The following is a 17,548-nucleotide window of genomic DNA, read 5'->3' as shown; positions in this document are numbered from 1 at the left end:
CGTGATCTAAATAGTTCTAATTAATGGGAATAAATTCTTAAATATTTTTGTTATACATGCTTCTCTACCCTAATAATAGAGCAGTGTCATCACAATCTTCTTTTAAGGAAAGCAAAAATATCAATTAGTGCAACCATGGATTTGTGGAAGGAGATTGGAATGTCAAGTTATACCAAAATCCATCTCATAACTGCTAAGGCTACAAAAATAGTTAACCGGATTAAGACTGAGTGGTGCGACAAGAAAGGAAGGAGTTTTTTTTTTTTCTTTTCTTTTGGTAAAAGATGGCCTGCAGGCATCTTGACTTACAAAAAAAAAAAAACTTACAGGCTTCCTTTCTAAAGGAAAGGGACAAATACCAAAGGTGCTTACAGACTTTCTATCTACAGAAAAAGGGACAAGCAACAAAGTAGTACATAAAGCAATACCTTATAAAGAAGACATAACATTTCCACTACCCAAAATAAAAACACATCCAAAAAATATTCACATGAACCTGCACAGCATCCATCATGACTAAAATCTGAGTAATGATGCAGCTGGCTTCATGTTTGTTGATAATCCAAACATGTAATATTTCCATCAAACTTAGTTAAAACTTTTGTAAGCTTTTAGAACAGTAATAATAACAATAATCTACTATTGTCATGGTCCTGAGTAATTCATATGAGTAGATAACATGTGATAGAGCAAGAAGGCATAGATCAGAATGTGGAGAAAACTTAATCCGATATTTATTATTTATCCCGGCTACCAAAGAAAATCAAGAATGCACCACCTTAAACATAAGAAAGTTGGAGAATAATTTATAAAACAAGCTCGCCTGGTAGTTGGGAAACATATTTGCAATCAGTCTTTTGGAGTAGGATGGAGATTGAAATATAGATGTATAAATATAACTATCAAGATATTCCTTCACAGCATTGAAAATGAAATCCTTTAATACCACAACCTGCAAACAAAAACAAAGAATGTTAGCGATAAACTTTTTTTTTCTTGTTCTTCTTTTTTTTCTTTTTTGTATTTTTCTTTTTTGTTTTTCTTTTGTCTTTCTCCTTTATCCTTTTCTTTTTTTCCTTTGTTTCTCCATATTTCTCAACCTTCCCTGCTATGGCCATACTGTGAAGAACAGCATGTCGAAAAAGTCAGTGCTCCCATGATGTCCATTGCTTCATAAAATACAGAATCCTTGCATGAAAGTAGCTGAAATCTAAGCCATAACAGCAGCATAGATTAGTTGAGCACAAGTACAATTCCATCGAAACATTCAAATATATAGAAACAACCATCATATTGAAGGAAAGTAGTTGGTCAGCAGCAGTAAAGATATAATAACGAGCAATTAACATCTGACTTAATATCCAACAACATCTTGAAAATTGATTTGATACCGACCATGCATCATTCATAGAAAATGAACTTCCAAAAAAATAATCTATCTGTTTGCTTAGAATTTTTTGAAAGTTGAAATTGATTCTTGCAATTAGCCTAACTTCTGGGGCTTGACAAATTAAGAGAAAGAGGTGCCGGAAGACCATTAAAGTATTTGAAGATGTCCCTTGCCTCATAGCATTAAAATTAGCAAGGCTTGACATTTCAAAGAAATCGTTCAACCTCCTCAACCAATTGATGAAGGTCCAAATCCATGAAGTAAAGGTGTTAAGAGCCTGAAAATCCAACTCACTAATCTCCATCTTGCTTTTATAATTTTTTTCTTCTCCCCATAATTTTTTTCACTATTTTTTCTCTTTGATTCTAGGTTTTTTATGCCTTTACATTGAAGCACCACATTATGCATCTTACAAAACTTTTTATTTACAACACACCAATACTTTTTTTCTTGATACCATAGCTTTTGATCCAACAACAACTAGATTGGAAGATAATGAAATGTAGGCTAAAGGATAAGGGCACAGCTAAACCAAGTTGCAGAAAAAGCTCAGAATAATGTATAGGAACATGAAAGAAGAAGATCAACCAGAAATCCAATAATCTTGTAAATCCCATTCAAGGAGAATAACAAAGAGCAGTAATGCCATTTAGAAATACCTCCTTGTAATGTGATAGTCTGAAAGAATTTCTGAGTCTCCAGCCACCATATAAACCTTTGCGAATCCTATTTATACAATATTGAAAACATTACCAGAAAAATTAGTAGGAAGCAGGGATGTATATATAAATTAAAAGGTAGTGTTAGGATTTGACGCCTCGAGATTCAGCCCACATTGAGCCCACAGCGAGGTTCGCGACGAAAAACGGAGTCCAATGAGACCAAGATCACCCGAAACGGAGCTCGGATGGAGGAGATACGAGCTTTTGAAGTCGGCACGACATTCGAAGCGGTGGAGGACCGCCGGCGGGCTGCAGCGGCGCTGCCGCAGGCAGCGGCGTGCGGGACGCACGACCCAGGCCCGCGGCCCAGGCGAGCGCGCGGCCCAGGCGGTCCAGTCCGCGCGCAGGCCGGCCCAGGCCCAGCGGCCTGCTGGCCCCTTTGCCCTGGTCCACCGTGGACCGGGCAGTCCACGGCTGGGCCTGTGGACCGCATGGGCGTTTTCCATGCATTTCTCGCAGTCCACGGCACTATTCCATAGATCGAAGTACGATCAGAGGGCCCAGGTGATTTTCGGTGACGATCCGACGGTTCAGGAGGCTGATTTGGCTTGTTTAGGACTCTTAAACCTAATCTAATTAGGTTTAAACTCTGTTTAACCCTTTAAAAGGGTCCTGTGACGAACAGAGGAAGCAGTAGATCGGATTTGCGCCGTACGAAGCCCGTACGAACCCGAGAAGAGAGAGAGGCGAGAGTGCTAAGAGAGAAGAAGCAGGAGGCTCCTGGATAGCGATCGCCAGGCACTTCAGGGATTCAGGGGGTTCTCCAAGAGAGAGAGCTTTTGTGAGGGGAACTTCAGGTGAGAGAGAATTTGGTGTACAAGGGTTGAGGATGAGGTCTCCTCTTGTAAAATTTTTTTTTTCATAGTGAAGTTTGCATGCCCCGTGGAGGCGAGCCCTTTTGTGGCTGATCCACGTATTTTGATTGTTTTTCTTTTCTTTTGTTTCTTCTTTCTTCCTGCTGCATCGCGTGGTACTGAAAAGATCTTGGGAGGTCGTGTCCTGGCCAGACATCCACCCAACAAGTGGTATCAGAGCAAGGCAGTACAAGGACACAGATTGCAGTGGTGGTGAGCAAGACTGAAGATGGAAAAGACAGGAACAATCAAGATGGAGATCAATAAGTTCGATGGTAAGAGCAATTTCTCCTTGTGGCACGCAAAGGTGAAGGACGTGCTCATCCAACAGGGGTTGATCGATGCTCTCTTGTGCGATGAGAAGCCGACCACTATGGAGGTGCGGGATTAGAAATGGCTACAGATGCAGGCGGTGAGTACCATCCGCATGTACCTGACGGATGAGGTGGTGATCCATGTGCTGAGCGAAACTTTTCCGACGGTGCTGTGGTCGAAGCTCAAGGAGTTGTACATGGTGAAGTCTCTCACCAACACTCTTTTCCTTTGGAGGCAGTTTTACCAACTGCGGATGACTGAGGGATAGAGCGTGCAGGAGCATCTCAGCCACTTCTACAAGATCCTCACTGACCTTCTCAGCGTTGGCGAGAACGTTGAGGAGAAGACCAGGGCGCTGGTTTTGCTGGCATCGCTTCCCCCTTTGTACGAGTCCTTGGTGACTGCTCTTATAGTGGAGAAGAGCACTATCAAGATGGACGAGGTCACCGCGTCGATACTCCAGAACGAGGTTCTCAGGAGGGAGAACCCAGCTTCGAGCTCAGGTGGCGGTAGCTTAGCTTTGGTGGCTTCTGAAGGAGCAGGAGGCGGTAGACGGAGCGACAGGAGATCGCAACGAGGGCGGTCTAAGTTCAGAAGGAACTTGAGCAAAATCAGGTGTTACCGGTGTGAGGAGTTGGGGCATCTAGCCAGAGATTGCCCTCAACTTAAAAATCGGACGGTGGCTGCTGTAGCGACGGCCGACAGCGATTCAGATGGAGATGTCCTGGAGATATCTGACGAGGTATCTACTTCTTCCCAGCAGTGGATATTAGATTCTGCATGCCCCTATCATGTATGTTGCAGAGAGGAGCAGTTTGACTCCCTGGAGAACAGTGAGGGCACTGTATATCTGCCGGATGGATCGAGCTGTGCGATCAGAGACATTGGGACGGTCAGCTGGAGGACACATGACGATGCAGTGAGGAGATTGGGGGAGGTCCGATACATACCCGATTTCAGGCGAAATCTTATCTCACTTAGCAGATTGGATTCGAGAGGCTACAGGACGGTAGCTGGTAGAGGAATCCTGAGGGTGCTACGCAGCGATAGAATTGTGCTGGAAGGGAAGAAGGGGAGCAGAGGACATTATTACCTGGCAGAGAGTCCAGTGCGAGGCGGAGCTTCGGGAGCCAGGTGGAGTCCAAAGCGAGGTGGAGCTCCAGGAGGCGGATCGAGCACGAGACAGGAGACTCGGGAGGATGAGAGGCGACGTCGCAAGGTAAGATTCCTATTGCCGCAGGATGATGCCCCGAGCAGGTCTCAGGTCAGGAGGAGCACAGAATACGACGGAGATGGGATCGAGCAGTCTGGCTCGACTCCCATGTTTGCCCATCCATGATCAACAAGCGATTGCCCCAGGGCATGGGGGCGAGGAGACCGAATATCGAGTCGAGGTGGAGATTGTTAGGATTTGATGCCTCGAGATTCAGCTTACATTGAGCCCACAGTGAGGTTCGCGGTGAAAAATGAAGTCCAACGAGATCAAGATCACCCGAAACGGAGCTCGGATGGAGGAGATACGAGCTTTTAAAATCGGCACGACATTCGAGGTGGTGCAGGACCGGCGGCGACCGACGGCGGACGGCAGCGGCGCGGCCGCAGGTGGCGGCGCGCGGGACGCGCGACCTAGGCCCGCAGCCTAGGCGGGCATGCGGCCCAACCGGGCGCGCAGGCGCGGGCCGGCCTAGGCCCAGCGGCCTGCTGGCCCCTTTGCCCCGGTCCACCATGGATCGGGCGGTCCACGGCTGGGCCTGTGGACCGTGTGGGCGTTTCCCACACGTTTCTCGCGGTCCACGGTACTATTTCATGGATCGGAGCACGATCAGAAGGCCCAGGTGATTTTCGGTGACGATCCGACGGTTCAGGAGGCTGATTTGGCTTATTTAGGACTCTTAAACCTAATCTAATTAGGTTTAAACTCTGTTTAACCCTTTAAAAGGGCCCTGTGACGAACAGAGGAAGCAGTGGATCGGATTTGTGCCGTACGAAGCCCGTACGAACCCGAGAAGAGAGAGAGAGGCGAGAGTGCTAAGAGAGAAGGAGCAGGAGGCTCCTGGACAGCGGTCGCCAGGCACTTCAGGGGTTCAGGGGGGTCTTCGAGAGAGAGAGAGCTTTTGTAAGGAGAACTTCAGGTGAGAGAGAATTGGGTGTACAAGGGTTGAGGATGAGGTCTCCTCTTGTAAAATTTTCTTTTTTATAGTGAAGTTTGCATGCCCCATGGAGGCGAGCCCTTTTGTGGCTAATCCACGTATTTTGATTGTTTTTCTTTTGTTTTGTTTCTTCTTTCTTCCTGCTGCATCGCGTGGTACTGAAAAGATCTTGAGAGGTGGTGTCCTGGCCAGACATCCACCCAACAAATAGTATATGAAATAACTCTTGAACAAATTGAAACAACACCATTTGCATATCCAGCGGTGCAATATGACAGAAGAGACTATAAACCACATGACAAACCAAAAGATACTGGCAGTATGTATATACCTCCTTCCCCCTAGGGATCCCTCCTATATGGAATGCCATATGCATTAGTCTGTAACAGATATTGATAATGAATATCCACTTCAACCTGAGATGTCCATACAAAATCTCCTTGCAAGGCTTTATTAGCCATAAAATCAGCCACTTGATTAGCTTCTCTATAAATATGCATGATTTTATAAAAAACCCTAGCAATTTTTCATTGATATATATCCTTTACATGTGGAATGTGAATCAGATTTTGCATTCTGTGGCTAGTTAACCACGACACAACAACCACCAAATCTCTCTTTAATCAGATTTTAAAGGAATAAAATTCAGATATCGCTATCTTTACCCCATACCATGCAACCTACAACTCTGTCAAAGGAACAAACACATGGGAAAGAAACTTACCTCCACCCCACAGCATAACCCCCTCATGATTGCAAATGATAAATCTCGTCGTTATATTTTCTGCAATTATAGATGCATCAAAATTAATTTTTATGACCCCTTCGGGAGGGGGTAGCTAAGATACTAAATAGGGTCGACAAAAGGATGAATTCTCTTGTAATTGGCTACTTCAATACTAACATGGGGCCTGTGAAATTCGAGGGGATGCATTGCCAGTTACCATACAAAAAGCTCGAAGTCTACCTAAAAGATGTGATAGGGTCATGTAAGAATTATTGAAGATTCATTCATTCCGAGCCCATCAGAGCAACCAAGCTGCATATGCCAGGAGTAATTTCTGTTCATTCCCTACTAAGGCATTTGAAAGAAAGTTAATCCATGCCAGCAAAAAATTAAAACAGAAATTTGCTCGGTACATATATCTTAGCTACTGCCAAAACATCTGTACAAAGCTACAATGAATAATGACATGCGCACAATCCTCAAGCTGATCTAAGCATAAATCACAGTGCTGATTATCTATAGCAATTATATTACAATGTGCGAGAAAAATTTTGTATGGCAATCTGTCTCAAGCCAGTTTTTATAGAAAAATTTTAATTTTGGGAGGCACTTTCATAGACCAAATCCATCCGCAATTTACCTGCATAAATTGAGTATCATTAGCAGTAGATAAAATCCTCATATCTTGTAAGGATACTTACAGATGCTTTGATGAGGCCCAGACCAATTGATCAGACCAAACACCATGAGACAAAGGGATTCTACAAATGAGATTAACAAGCTCAGCTGAAAAATATTGAGAAAGATACTGAACATTCCAACATTTATCACATATAATAAATTGATGCATATGCATATTAATATCAAGATTGTTCATATTTATATAAGTTGGTCAAAACATAAAAGAGATAGGTGAAATCCAAAGATCTTTATAAACATTTATCGATTCACCTGATCCAACAAGCCATTGAAACTGAAACTTTATATCAGTCCCAACCCTCGAGATTTTTCATCAAATAGTAGAAGTTCTTCTTCCGCACTTATAATCATACCAGGATCCATGAAATTTGTATTTGGCCCTAACAAGTCGAGACCAAATGGAGGAAGGCTAAAAGACCACCTACGCGACTTACTTACATAAACAAAAGTACTTACGTTGAGTTAACAATTGAAACCCAAGCCCCTCATTGATTTTAGGCATGCAAACCTTATCCCACACAATAGAATGGAAAGCACGTCTATCTGACGGATGACCCCAAAAAAAAAGATCTAATCTCCCTCTCAAGTTTGCGCAAAATAGCTATAGGAACATGCATCGAGGAGAGAGCATAAAAAGGATTGGCATAAAGAACAGACTGAAGCAACGTGATCTGACCTACTAGAGATAAAACCCATCATTTTCAAGCAGCCAACTTATTGAAAGTTTTTGGAAGAACAAATTGATAATCAAATACGCAAGAGTATATACCTAATAAAGGTGCCCCTAAATATTGTCAATTTCTTCTCTGTTCCAAAATATGAAGTAGCTCCTTTATCTGATGTCGAACTTCACACTCAGTACCTGGAGTAAACATAAAATGAGATTTAGTAATATTTATGGATTGGCTTGAGCAACTAGTATAGGTATTTAAAATAGCTAATAAAGAAATCACATCTCTTAAAGTAGCAAGCGCCACTAATAAACAATCATCTACATAAAAGATATGAAAAATTTCAGGCCCTCTTCGAACTTTTAAACCATGTAGTAGATGCATCTGAGTTGTAGTATGAAAAAATTTGGAGAAAATTTTAGCACATATAATGAACAAATATGGACAAATCGGGCAATCTTGTCTAAGACCTCTAGAAGTACGAAAGGGAGTAGTCTCAACTCCATTAACAAGCAAGATGAATTAAGGATTACAAATGCAATCTTGGATCCATGATGTAAATTGAGAGGAGAAGCCCATTTGAGTAAGAATTTGAAACAAAAAAGGCCAATGCACCTTATCGTATGCTTTTTCCATATCCAATATAATTAACATAAGAGGCTTAGAGTGAGGAGCGAAAGTGAGAAAGTGCATAATTTCTTGAGCAATCAGCAGATTTTGGGTGATATTAAGATTTGACACAAACACATTCTGTTTCTTAGATATAAGATCTGGCAAAATAGTTTTAAGTCTGTCAACCAAAACTTTCGTAATAATCTTATACCCAGTATTACATAAACTAATAGGGCAATAATCACTTGAAACATAAGGATTAGTCTTTTTTGGGATTAAAGTAATAAAAATTTTGGTCCAAGAATCAAACAGGTTTCCAAAAGAAAAGAAAAAAAAGACATCACTTCCAAAATATCAGACTTGATAATCGACCAAAGATGTTGAAAGAAACAGACAAGAAAACCATCAGGGCCTGGGTCTTGTTAGGATGCAAATTCATAGCAACATTTTCAATTTCATCCACTGTGATAGGTTGGATTAAATCAGATCTTTGAGTAGAAGATAACACAGGAAGGTGATTGATAAATCTAGCTAAGCACTCCATCATCAGCCATCCATCAGTTTTGAAAATGATGTATCAACATTTTTGTATAGTCGAAGGATCATTTATGATATCACCCTGAGGGAAATATCAGATATGAACCTGATTTTGTCTTTTACGCAAAATTATGGAATAATAAAAGTATTTGGTATTAGAATCTTCCTCTTTAAGTCAAGTAATTTAGGATTTTTGGCACCACATTAGCTCAATATGATGCAAAATTAGATTATAGTCCCAAAGATAAGATAGGAAAAGGGAATGAAGATTTGAAGATAGACTCCCCCATTGAGATTCCTTAATTTGTAGATCATAAATTAGGTTATATAATTGTCTGACTCTAGAATTTAGGTTACCAATAGAATATTTTCAAGAGTTTAAAGCATGATGAACCTTTTTTAAACATAACATGATCTTATCAATAAAAAGATAACTATCAAAATGATTCTAAGTTTGATGAACAACTTCCGCAACTTTAGGATAGGTCAGTCAAAATATTTCAAAATGAAAAGGACAAGGTTCACTGTTAATTTTATCAATAATAGAAAGAAGAAGGGGACAATGATCTGAGGCAAATCGAGCTAAATGGGTTACAGAAAACTCTGGATACTAATTTAACCAAATACTAGAAGCAAAGGCTCGATCTATATGTTTCCAAATTCTAGCAGAACCTAAACAATTATTACACCAAGTGAAAGAAGGATCCAAAAAATTGAGATCGATAAGCTCAGTAGATCGAAAAAAAGTATGAAATTCTCTAACATCCCTATTGACAGTAAAATTTCCCCTCTCTTTTTTGTCAGAAGCATTTCGAATATAATTAAAATCCCTAACAAGAAGCAAAAGGACCTGCAGCACCAAAATATCCCAAATCTGAGATCAAATAAAATGCCTTTGGAACACATGTTAGAAAACGTGTAGGGTTGCATGCATAGATTTCAAAATAATTTTGAAACAGTGGAAGCAGATCTAGATTAAATCCTTTAATCCTACATGCAATAGATCAAATCTAATACTATCCATGTCTAGATTTAAAATATGCATATAATCTGAAAATTAAAAATAAAATATTGAAATCATATCTTGATACCTTGCATGGGTCAAACTACACCGCAGTCGATGATCGTAGATTTAAGCGGTTCCTCTAGCCACATATGTGCCCAGCCTTCACAGGTATCCATACAAAGACTCGTTTTAATCAGAGGTGAGATAATCTTTCTGGGGTACTAGCTTCCTTGCAAATATCTTCTCTTTAATGGCTGATCTAGTTCTCTCTCAGATCTCACAGACTCTCTTGAGAACTAAGAAGAACAAAGAGGAAGAAAAGGAGGAGGGAGGCTCAGATTTTGAGCAGAATTTTTCTTTCAAATTTTTTCTCTATTTCTCATACTCTAGGCATCCAAGTATTGGAGCCTTTTTATAGGGAACAAGGGATATTAGGGTTTAAAGGATGCCATCTTTTCTTACATGCCAAGAAAGGAGGGGCGTCCAAAAATTTTATACGCCAAAGATAGGAGTGGAGCGAGAAGAAATCAAATCTGATTTCTTCTCACACACACCTCTTTCTTAACATGAAAAGGGATAGGATTGCACCACAAATAATTTTCTTTTATCTCTTGATCTCTTTCCATCTAATTCTTATCACAAAATTTGAATCAAATTCAAATATGGAATGGATAAGGATGAAGAGTCATAACCATATGCCACCCCCACTCTTTCTATGCCCACTTTTCTCACGTAAAAACATATCATGCCAACTCCTTTAGCATGAGATAATTTTCACCTAGAAATCTAGGGTGTGCAAGGGGAGAGAGAGTCCTAAGGAGATGGGACTCTAAGGTTTCCTATTTTGGTTTAAACCAAATCAGATTTGGTTTGACCCAAAGAGAGTATAGAACCTAATCAAATTAGGAACTCAATCTCCTCAATCAAATTCTAGTCTAATTAAGAATTAACTAAACCTAAGTCTTGATCAAATCAAGAATTGGTCTCTCTCGCAATTAGGCTTAATCCAATCAAATCCAATCCAAGTCAAAATGAATCCAATTCAATTAGACTTGATCCGAACCTTATTGCTCAATCAAATTGAACCAATTAGCAATTCAATTACTAATTAATCTTTCTATAATTCATTAATACCTAGTGAATTATATAATTACAATATTTGCATAAGGTTAATCATCAATCTTATTGATGATTATACCCTTCAATGATTCATAATCGTTGATCAACTATCTGATCAGATAAGAATCTCTTTTGTGTGTGACCCCATAGATTTTATTCTGTCTAATGGTAAGATATATTGTGATCTCCATCACAATATCATCGAAACTTCTTTCGATGGATTAGAGCAATTCTAGCTCTACCCTTCGAGGATCATCGATTATCAAGACGATACCCGATGAATCCTATAATCCACTAGTGATATCTAGCAGTATGTAGTGACAATCTAACAGAATGAAAATATAAACTCTTAGGTACAGTTACTGTATGATCAGTCTTTCTATCGTGAGTCCTGACTTGATGGAGATCATTGATAATTTATCAAATTTCATCGTCAATCATATGCTAGATTGGCTCGACTCGAGTTTACTTGTGAATTCTATGATAATTTTTTTCAGTATTCACACTTACTTTGGTTAAAGACTTTTTGAACTTAGTCTCGCAAATCACATAAGACTTCTTCTTTTCTATCAAAATTGATAGATTATATTTAGGTATATTCTACTTCTAACAATGAACCTGAATCTACTGTAGCTAATATATACAGCAAGAATCCGAATGACTAGGGACTAAAAAAATGTACAGTCAAACTCAGTAGCCTCGCTGCGAATAACCGATGACACCGCAGGTCAAAGGACCACTCACACCACTGCAGCATCGAGATAATCACTGATAAGTGAGTAGATATCCAAGTAGTTTCTCGTATTGATCACGCTTAGTATAAGTTATTCTCTAACAACCACCTGCACTTTCATTCCAATATCTCTACACTGCAGATCCGAGACTTATCTGTCCAGAAAGAAAGTGATCCTTGCATCGATTTTAAATGGATTGATCACTGTCTTTCATGACAATTCTTTGATCAAGAGCAATTAAAAATTAATCATTAATAATGTATGTCTCAAATTCTCAACACCTTGAAAATATACAAAATCATCTTTATTAATTTTTAAGATAAATTATGGATACATAAATATGATTAAAATAAAAAAATATTCTTTATTAATAATAAAAATATTACAAGTATAAAGTTAGGTTTTAGAATTACAAAATATATTAGCCAATAATTGACTTCTAGGGTATACATCTAACAACATAGAGGTGCTAGCATAAATAACTCCTAAAATCTAAGATGAGATAGTGTTCAAGAAAATAACATCAAAAGCAACTTATCTATTAATATGGTAGAAATCTATGGAACCTAACTCTTTTTTTTCAAACAATGATGATATCGCCAGATAATCCATTCGCAGGTATCATGTAAATATCCCAAGCTTACCCAAAAAACCTGCGAATGCGATTAACCACAGTCTCATCAAGATGAGTTTCCAAAAAACACATTATGTCTATATTATATTGTCTTAAAAGTAATTTTACATAATAAGATAATTTCAAACTATCATCTTCATGAGGGAGTTTCATGATGCTGATCCCCCATACTAGAATCAGTCTCATTATTGTCCTTTGATATAGCCCCATCCCCTTGAACCACAGGAACATTAACAAGAGAAGTAGAGTTAATATTACCATAAAGGATAGTTTGAAGGTTGCGACAAACTTCATCATGAGAGAAAATTATCTGCAACTGGCAGGAGGGAGTAGTATTTTCCACAGTCACATGATTCATCATGAGTTTCATTTGATGCCTTACAAACCAACGTTCATTTGGATGTCATAACATTAACTAGTTTCCATACTTTCATAATTGCAGATTTGTTTCTCAACTTTAATGGGTTGTTATCACCTATATCATCCACCTTATTTGATTTCTTCACTAAAAATTTTGCTTGCGGTGGAGAAGAAGAGCTTGAATGGGTATGCTGCTTATTGGAAAGTCTTCTACATTTACCTTTTCCTTCTCCACCTCCATTGGACTAGCACTAAAAACCATTACATTAGTAACTTCCATATTCTCATATTCCTACAAATCTCCAGAATTTTCCTCTACTAGGAGAGACAATTTAGACATGGTTTGAGTATTGCTCATCTCTTTATCTTTGTCCGACATCTGACCATGTTTTGTCAGCTTTTTTGGCTGGAGCCATTCATTGATGGATCAAACACCAATAGGAGCAGTGGATCGAGATTCTTTTGTTGGTTTTAGTTGCAACATCAGAGTAACTGGCACTCGCGCTATTCTTATCCAAGGCCCAAATAATAACTCATTGTTGTTAGTCTTGGCAGAACATTCGCAAGCATCTTGAGTCACCCTTATATACCCGCAACTGTAACAGATATCTGACAGTTTCTCATATGAGAATTGCTGCCAAATTACCTCATCGTGCACTTTGATTCTGGCTTCTGGGCATATAGGCTTTTTAGCATCCATCAAAATACTAATCCTTGCATAGCCCATTCTAGTAGGTTTTACCATCCACTCATCTAAAAACAAAAGAGTACCAGCTTGGGAAGCAATTTTTAAGATTTTACTTTCATTTCACAGTTCTAAAGGGAGGTTCGAAAATCGGAGCCACACTTATAGGTGATTGACCATATCCCTTTTCGATTTAAATTTTGGTCTCCAAGGCTCAAGGACGAGTAGTTGTCCGGCTAACAACCATGGACCCTTAGCAAGAATCCGACATTTAGCCTCTTTTGAAGGGCACTAAAACAACAGTAGCCCTTCAGACATAGCAGATGCATGAAATTCACCTTGCAAATTTCATCATATTCGCATTTCATTCTCAACAAATTCTATAAGGAAACCCCTCTCTAGGACCTTACCTATTAATGCAGAATGTAATCTTTGCAAAGTCGGTTTGATTTCAATGTCTGAGAAATGGATTACCTTAGAGAATTTCTGCTCTAGTTGCTCGATTTGAGCATCGATGGTCCTCATCATCTCCCACTGAAATTTTTTTTACCCTTGAACTACTTGTGACCATTAACGATTCGGATCCACCATTGGGCTTTTCGATTAAGAAGCAGACCCGAGCACCTTGTCTGTCAATGAAGGAAGTACACTTGGCAGTGAAGATGATGCTCCTGGTAGAGAAGCGATACGCCCATCGAATGAGAAGGAGTCCGTTGAAAAAGAACCTCCCTCACTTGATTACGGACCTCCTTACTCATGTTTAGGGCCGATGAAGGAGAAGAGAAGCCTACATCCACCTTTGATTTTTCCTTATGGTCAATCTTTATACCCTCAGGAGCAAAACGATCACCTTCATTATCACACCTGCTATCTGAACTTCGTTAAGAAGCCGGCAATACCTCCACAACAGAAGGGAGGATACCCTTCTCAATGGAAGATGAGATTTGGACCGATCCAGTAGGATCACTGTCCATGGATGCACCTACACTACCGATCGAGACAAACGATCAAAACCCTAATGCAAACCAAGGTGAAGATGAAAAAAGGTTTTTTTTAGTTGCTGAAGTTTCTCACACTAACCTTTCTCACTCTAGACTCACTAATATATAGAAAGGAGCTATTTGATCAACGATGTTCCACTTGGAAGATTACCACACCAATAGAAGCAAACAGAATTAAAGAATCTTTCTCATGGAGAGGAAATTCTCTCCAACAATTTTTATTATATCAAAAGATTGCATTATACAATGTATTAGATATTTATATAGACATAATCCTCTAATTCTATTTCAAATATTAAACCTAATATAGAATCATACTCAAAATAGGACTCACCAATAAAGAAATATATTAGAAGTACTCTACTATAAATATAGAAATATGGTTAAAATTTAATATTTTCTTAATAGAAAATTTATAGAAAAATCTGATGAAAATCTCTGAGTCCTATTTACTTGCATGCTCCCCCGTAAGGGAAATAAATCAAATATTTGCTTGTGAAGGCTTTTGCCTATGAACCCACTAGCTCCTGCATAGTTTAGCATGTCCAGTCAATCCAGATGGTCATGACAATAATCGTTGTATCTTGTGCTCCCCAAAATTTTGGTGCATGGATCTATCATGCTGAACTTGGTGTGGGATCTCATTGTCAAGAAACCAAGGGGGTGTTTGGTTCACGATCGGAATCGGAATAAAAATCAAAATGACTTGAAATCGAAATCAAAATGACCAAATTCCCCGAAGTGTTTGGTTCATGACCGAAATCGAAATTGAAATAAAAATTTGAATCTATAAAAGAGAGTAGGGATTGAGTTCTATGTAGATTGAGCCATTCCCATTCCACTCCAGAATCGGAATGGGAATGGGACTCCTCCCAACCAAACAGTCCATTCCGATTCCAAACCCCCACTCTCTCCAAACAAGCACCCCCAAAAGTATTTGTGAAGTGTCCCTTTCCCCAATGTCTTTCATTTTTCATGGAAGGCAAGTGTTGAATCTTTCTCATAGTTGGTATCCAAACTTGTTTCTTGGCAGTACATGTCGTTCATCATCATGCCAAAATGCAAAGGAAATGCAACAGACCAATAATGATAGATATGGAATATAATTTTTATATAACTAGATGATGACATAATCAATTATGTATTGAAGGTAGGCAGGCTTGACGGAGAACTGCTCTCGAGCCTCTATACTAAAATCATGCTAGGCTTGGTCTCAAGGGACCCACCTATGAGCTTGATACCAAAGAATTTAGAACTTCTACGATATAAGATTGATTTCGATTCTCTAAATTACCTAGAATATCTATTCAAAACCTACTTAGATTTCAAAGGATGCTATCATATAATATATGGATTTTGTTATGGTGCTCCAAAAGATATTTTAGCCTTTTTACTATTGATTTATTTTTGATCATTGGATTAAATATGGATCAGTTAGATTTTAACTAGTTGAAGTCTCAATGTGCATGGTTGGTGCAATAAATATTTCAAAGATTAAGATTATTTCATGCCATAATTAAATTATATTTTTTCTTGAGCCGCGGGCGCCAACAAGTGGCACTGAGAGAGAAGAGGTGGGTGCAGAGAAGTCACGAGTAGAGAAAGAAAAAAAATAAAATATATAAAAATAATAATATATAATATTTTAAATATTTTTTATAATAAAATATTATAAAGAAGCATCATAGTAAAATTTTTGAATATATAGATGGCTATGATTGTTAACTTGAAATTTAGCCTCAAATTAGAGAGAATCCAGCATCATAAGTATCATGGTGTGACTTAACCATGCACCAGCCCAAGTGGCTAAACAACCTGCATAAGATCAGGTGTTTTTTTCTCACCACTAGCTTTAAACTATTTCTTTCCTTCTTGTCGTGGCGCAAACTATTCAACAAAGTAATAAGATCAATAACTATACTTAGAGATTGTAATGGATTAAATTATACCAAGTTCGGATTAGGTCAAGTAAAAAAAACAACAAATAAAATATTGATCTTTAATGCAACTCGACCTGATAACGAGTCAAGATCTTTAACATGTATTATCTACTCATGCTTTATAAAATTTTATCCATAGTACTCTATAAAGTAGAGTAGAAGCTCTATTCGTCATCATATGAATGAGTAAAATATTAGATTTTGTGGGACAATAGAATTTATATGAAGAAAAATCATCGATGCAGTCCATGATCTCTGAAATCTAGTTGTGTTCCTCACAACCATTGTCAGATTAATTGAGAACTAAGTCCATACTTCATCCATTAGATGCAATACTTGAATAAGATACAAAAACTGAGATAGATGTTATCCATCATAGTTTTGTAGAGTTTGATTTTATTACAACCATCATGAAATATAACCGCACGCTTAGTTTTGATAGAGTCCAAGTCAAATTAAAATATCTAAAATAGATATCGATCATTGTCAGTGTGAGTCACATCTGGATTAATTTGATAAATTCCAACATAATATACTTCTAAGAGCATGAAAGAATAAGAAATATATGATAATCATTTCTCTCTCCCACAAGCTAATTAGTTCTAATCAGTTCCAATAGAAAAAAAAATCATATATTATGAGATTTACTAGTTGTTCTCAAGTAATTTACTTAAATGCTCATAAGAGTTTTAAAGAATAATGACAACATTATATATATCCATTTCTCTTACTTGCCTCATCTTTCTCACCTGACAAATGCAATCTAAATAGGTCTAATTAATAGAAATAAATTCTTAACTATTTTTGTTATACATGCTTCTCTGCCCTAACAATAGAGCGGTGTCATCACAATCTTCTTTTAAGGAAAGCAAAAATATCAATTAGTGCAACCATGGTTTTGTGGAAGGAGATTGGAATTGTCCGAGGTAGATTTTTGAGGAAGTAGCAAAATGATGACAAATGACAAGCACTGTCAAGTTATACCAGAATCCATCTCATAACTGCTAAGGCCACAAAAAAAGTTAACCAGATTAGGACTGAGTGATGTTGCAAAAAAGAAAGGAGCTATTTGATCAACGATGTTCCACTTAAAAGATTAACACAGTAATAGAAGCAAACCGAATTAAAGAATCCTTCTCATGGTGAGGAAATTCTCTCGAACAATTTTTATTATACCAAAAGACTACATTATATAATGTATTAGATATTTATATAGACATGATCCCTTAATTCTATTTCAGATAATAAACCTGATATAGAATCATACTCGAAATAGGACTCACCAATAAAGAAATATGTTAGAATTACTCTACTATAAATGTAAAAATATGGCTAAAATTTGATATTTTTCTCATAGAAAATTTATAGAAAAATATGATGAAAATCTCTTAG

General features: G+C 38.2%; 1 protein-coding gene across 1 annotated transcript; it reads right to left on the bottom strand.

The window, feature by feature from the left end:
• Positions 1-588: 588 nt before the first annotated feature.
• On the bottom strand, positions 589-7,035 carry LOC140857923 (uncharacterized). The gene is made up of 4 exons (XM_073257337.1): positions 6,903-7,035; positions 6,769-6,798; positions 6,604-6,674; positions 589-636 (listed from the first exon to the last, which is right to left on the bottom strand). The coding sequence occupies exons 1-4, from the start codon at positions 7,033-7,035 to the stop codon at positions 589-591; spliced, it is 282 nt and encodes a 93-aa protein (XP_073113438.1).
• Between the last annotated feature and the right edge of the window lie 10,513 nt (positions 7,036-17,548).

Source organism: Elaeis guineensis, chromosome 5 (assembly GCF_000442705.2).
Source record: "Elaeis guineensis isolate ETL-2024a chromosome 5, EG11, whole genome shotgun sequence".
Classification (NCBI taxonomy): Eukaryota; Viridiplantae; Streptophyta; class Magnoliopsida; order Arecales; family Arecaceae; genus Elaeis; species Elaeis guineensis.
The sequence above is the reverse complement of the archived record's forward strand: the minus strand, read 5'-3'. Positions and strand labels throughout refer to the sequence as shown.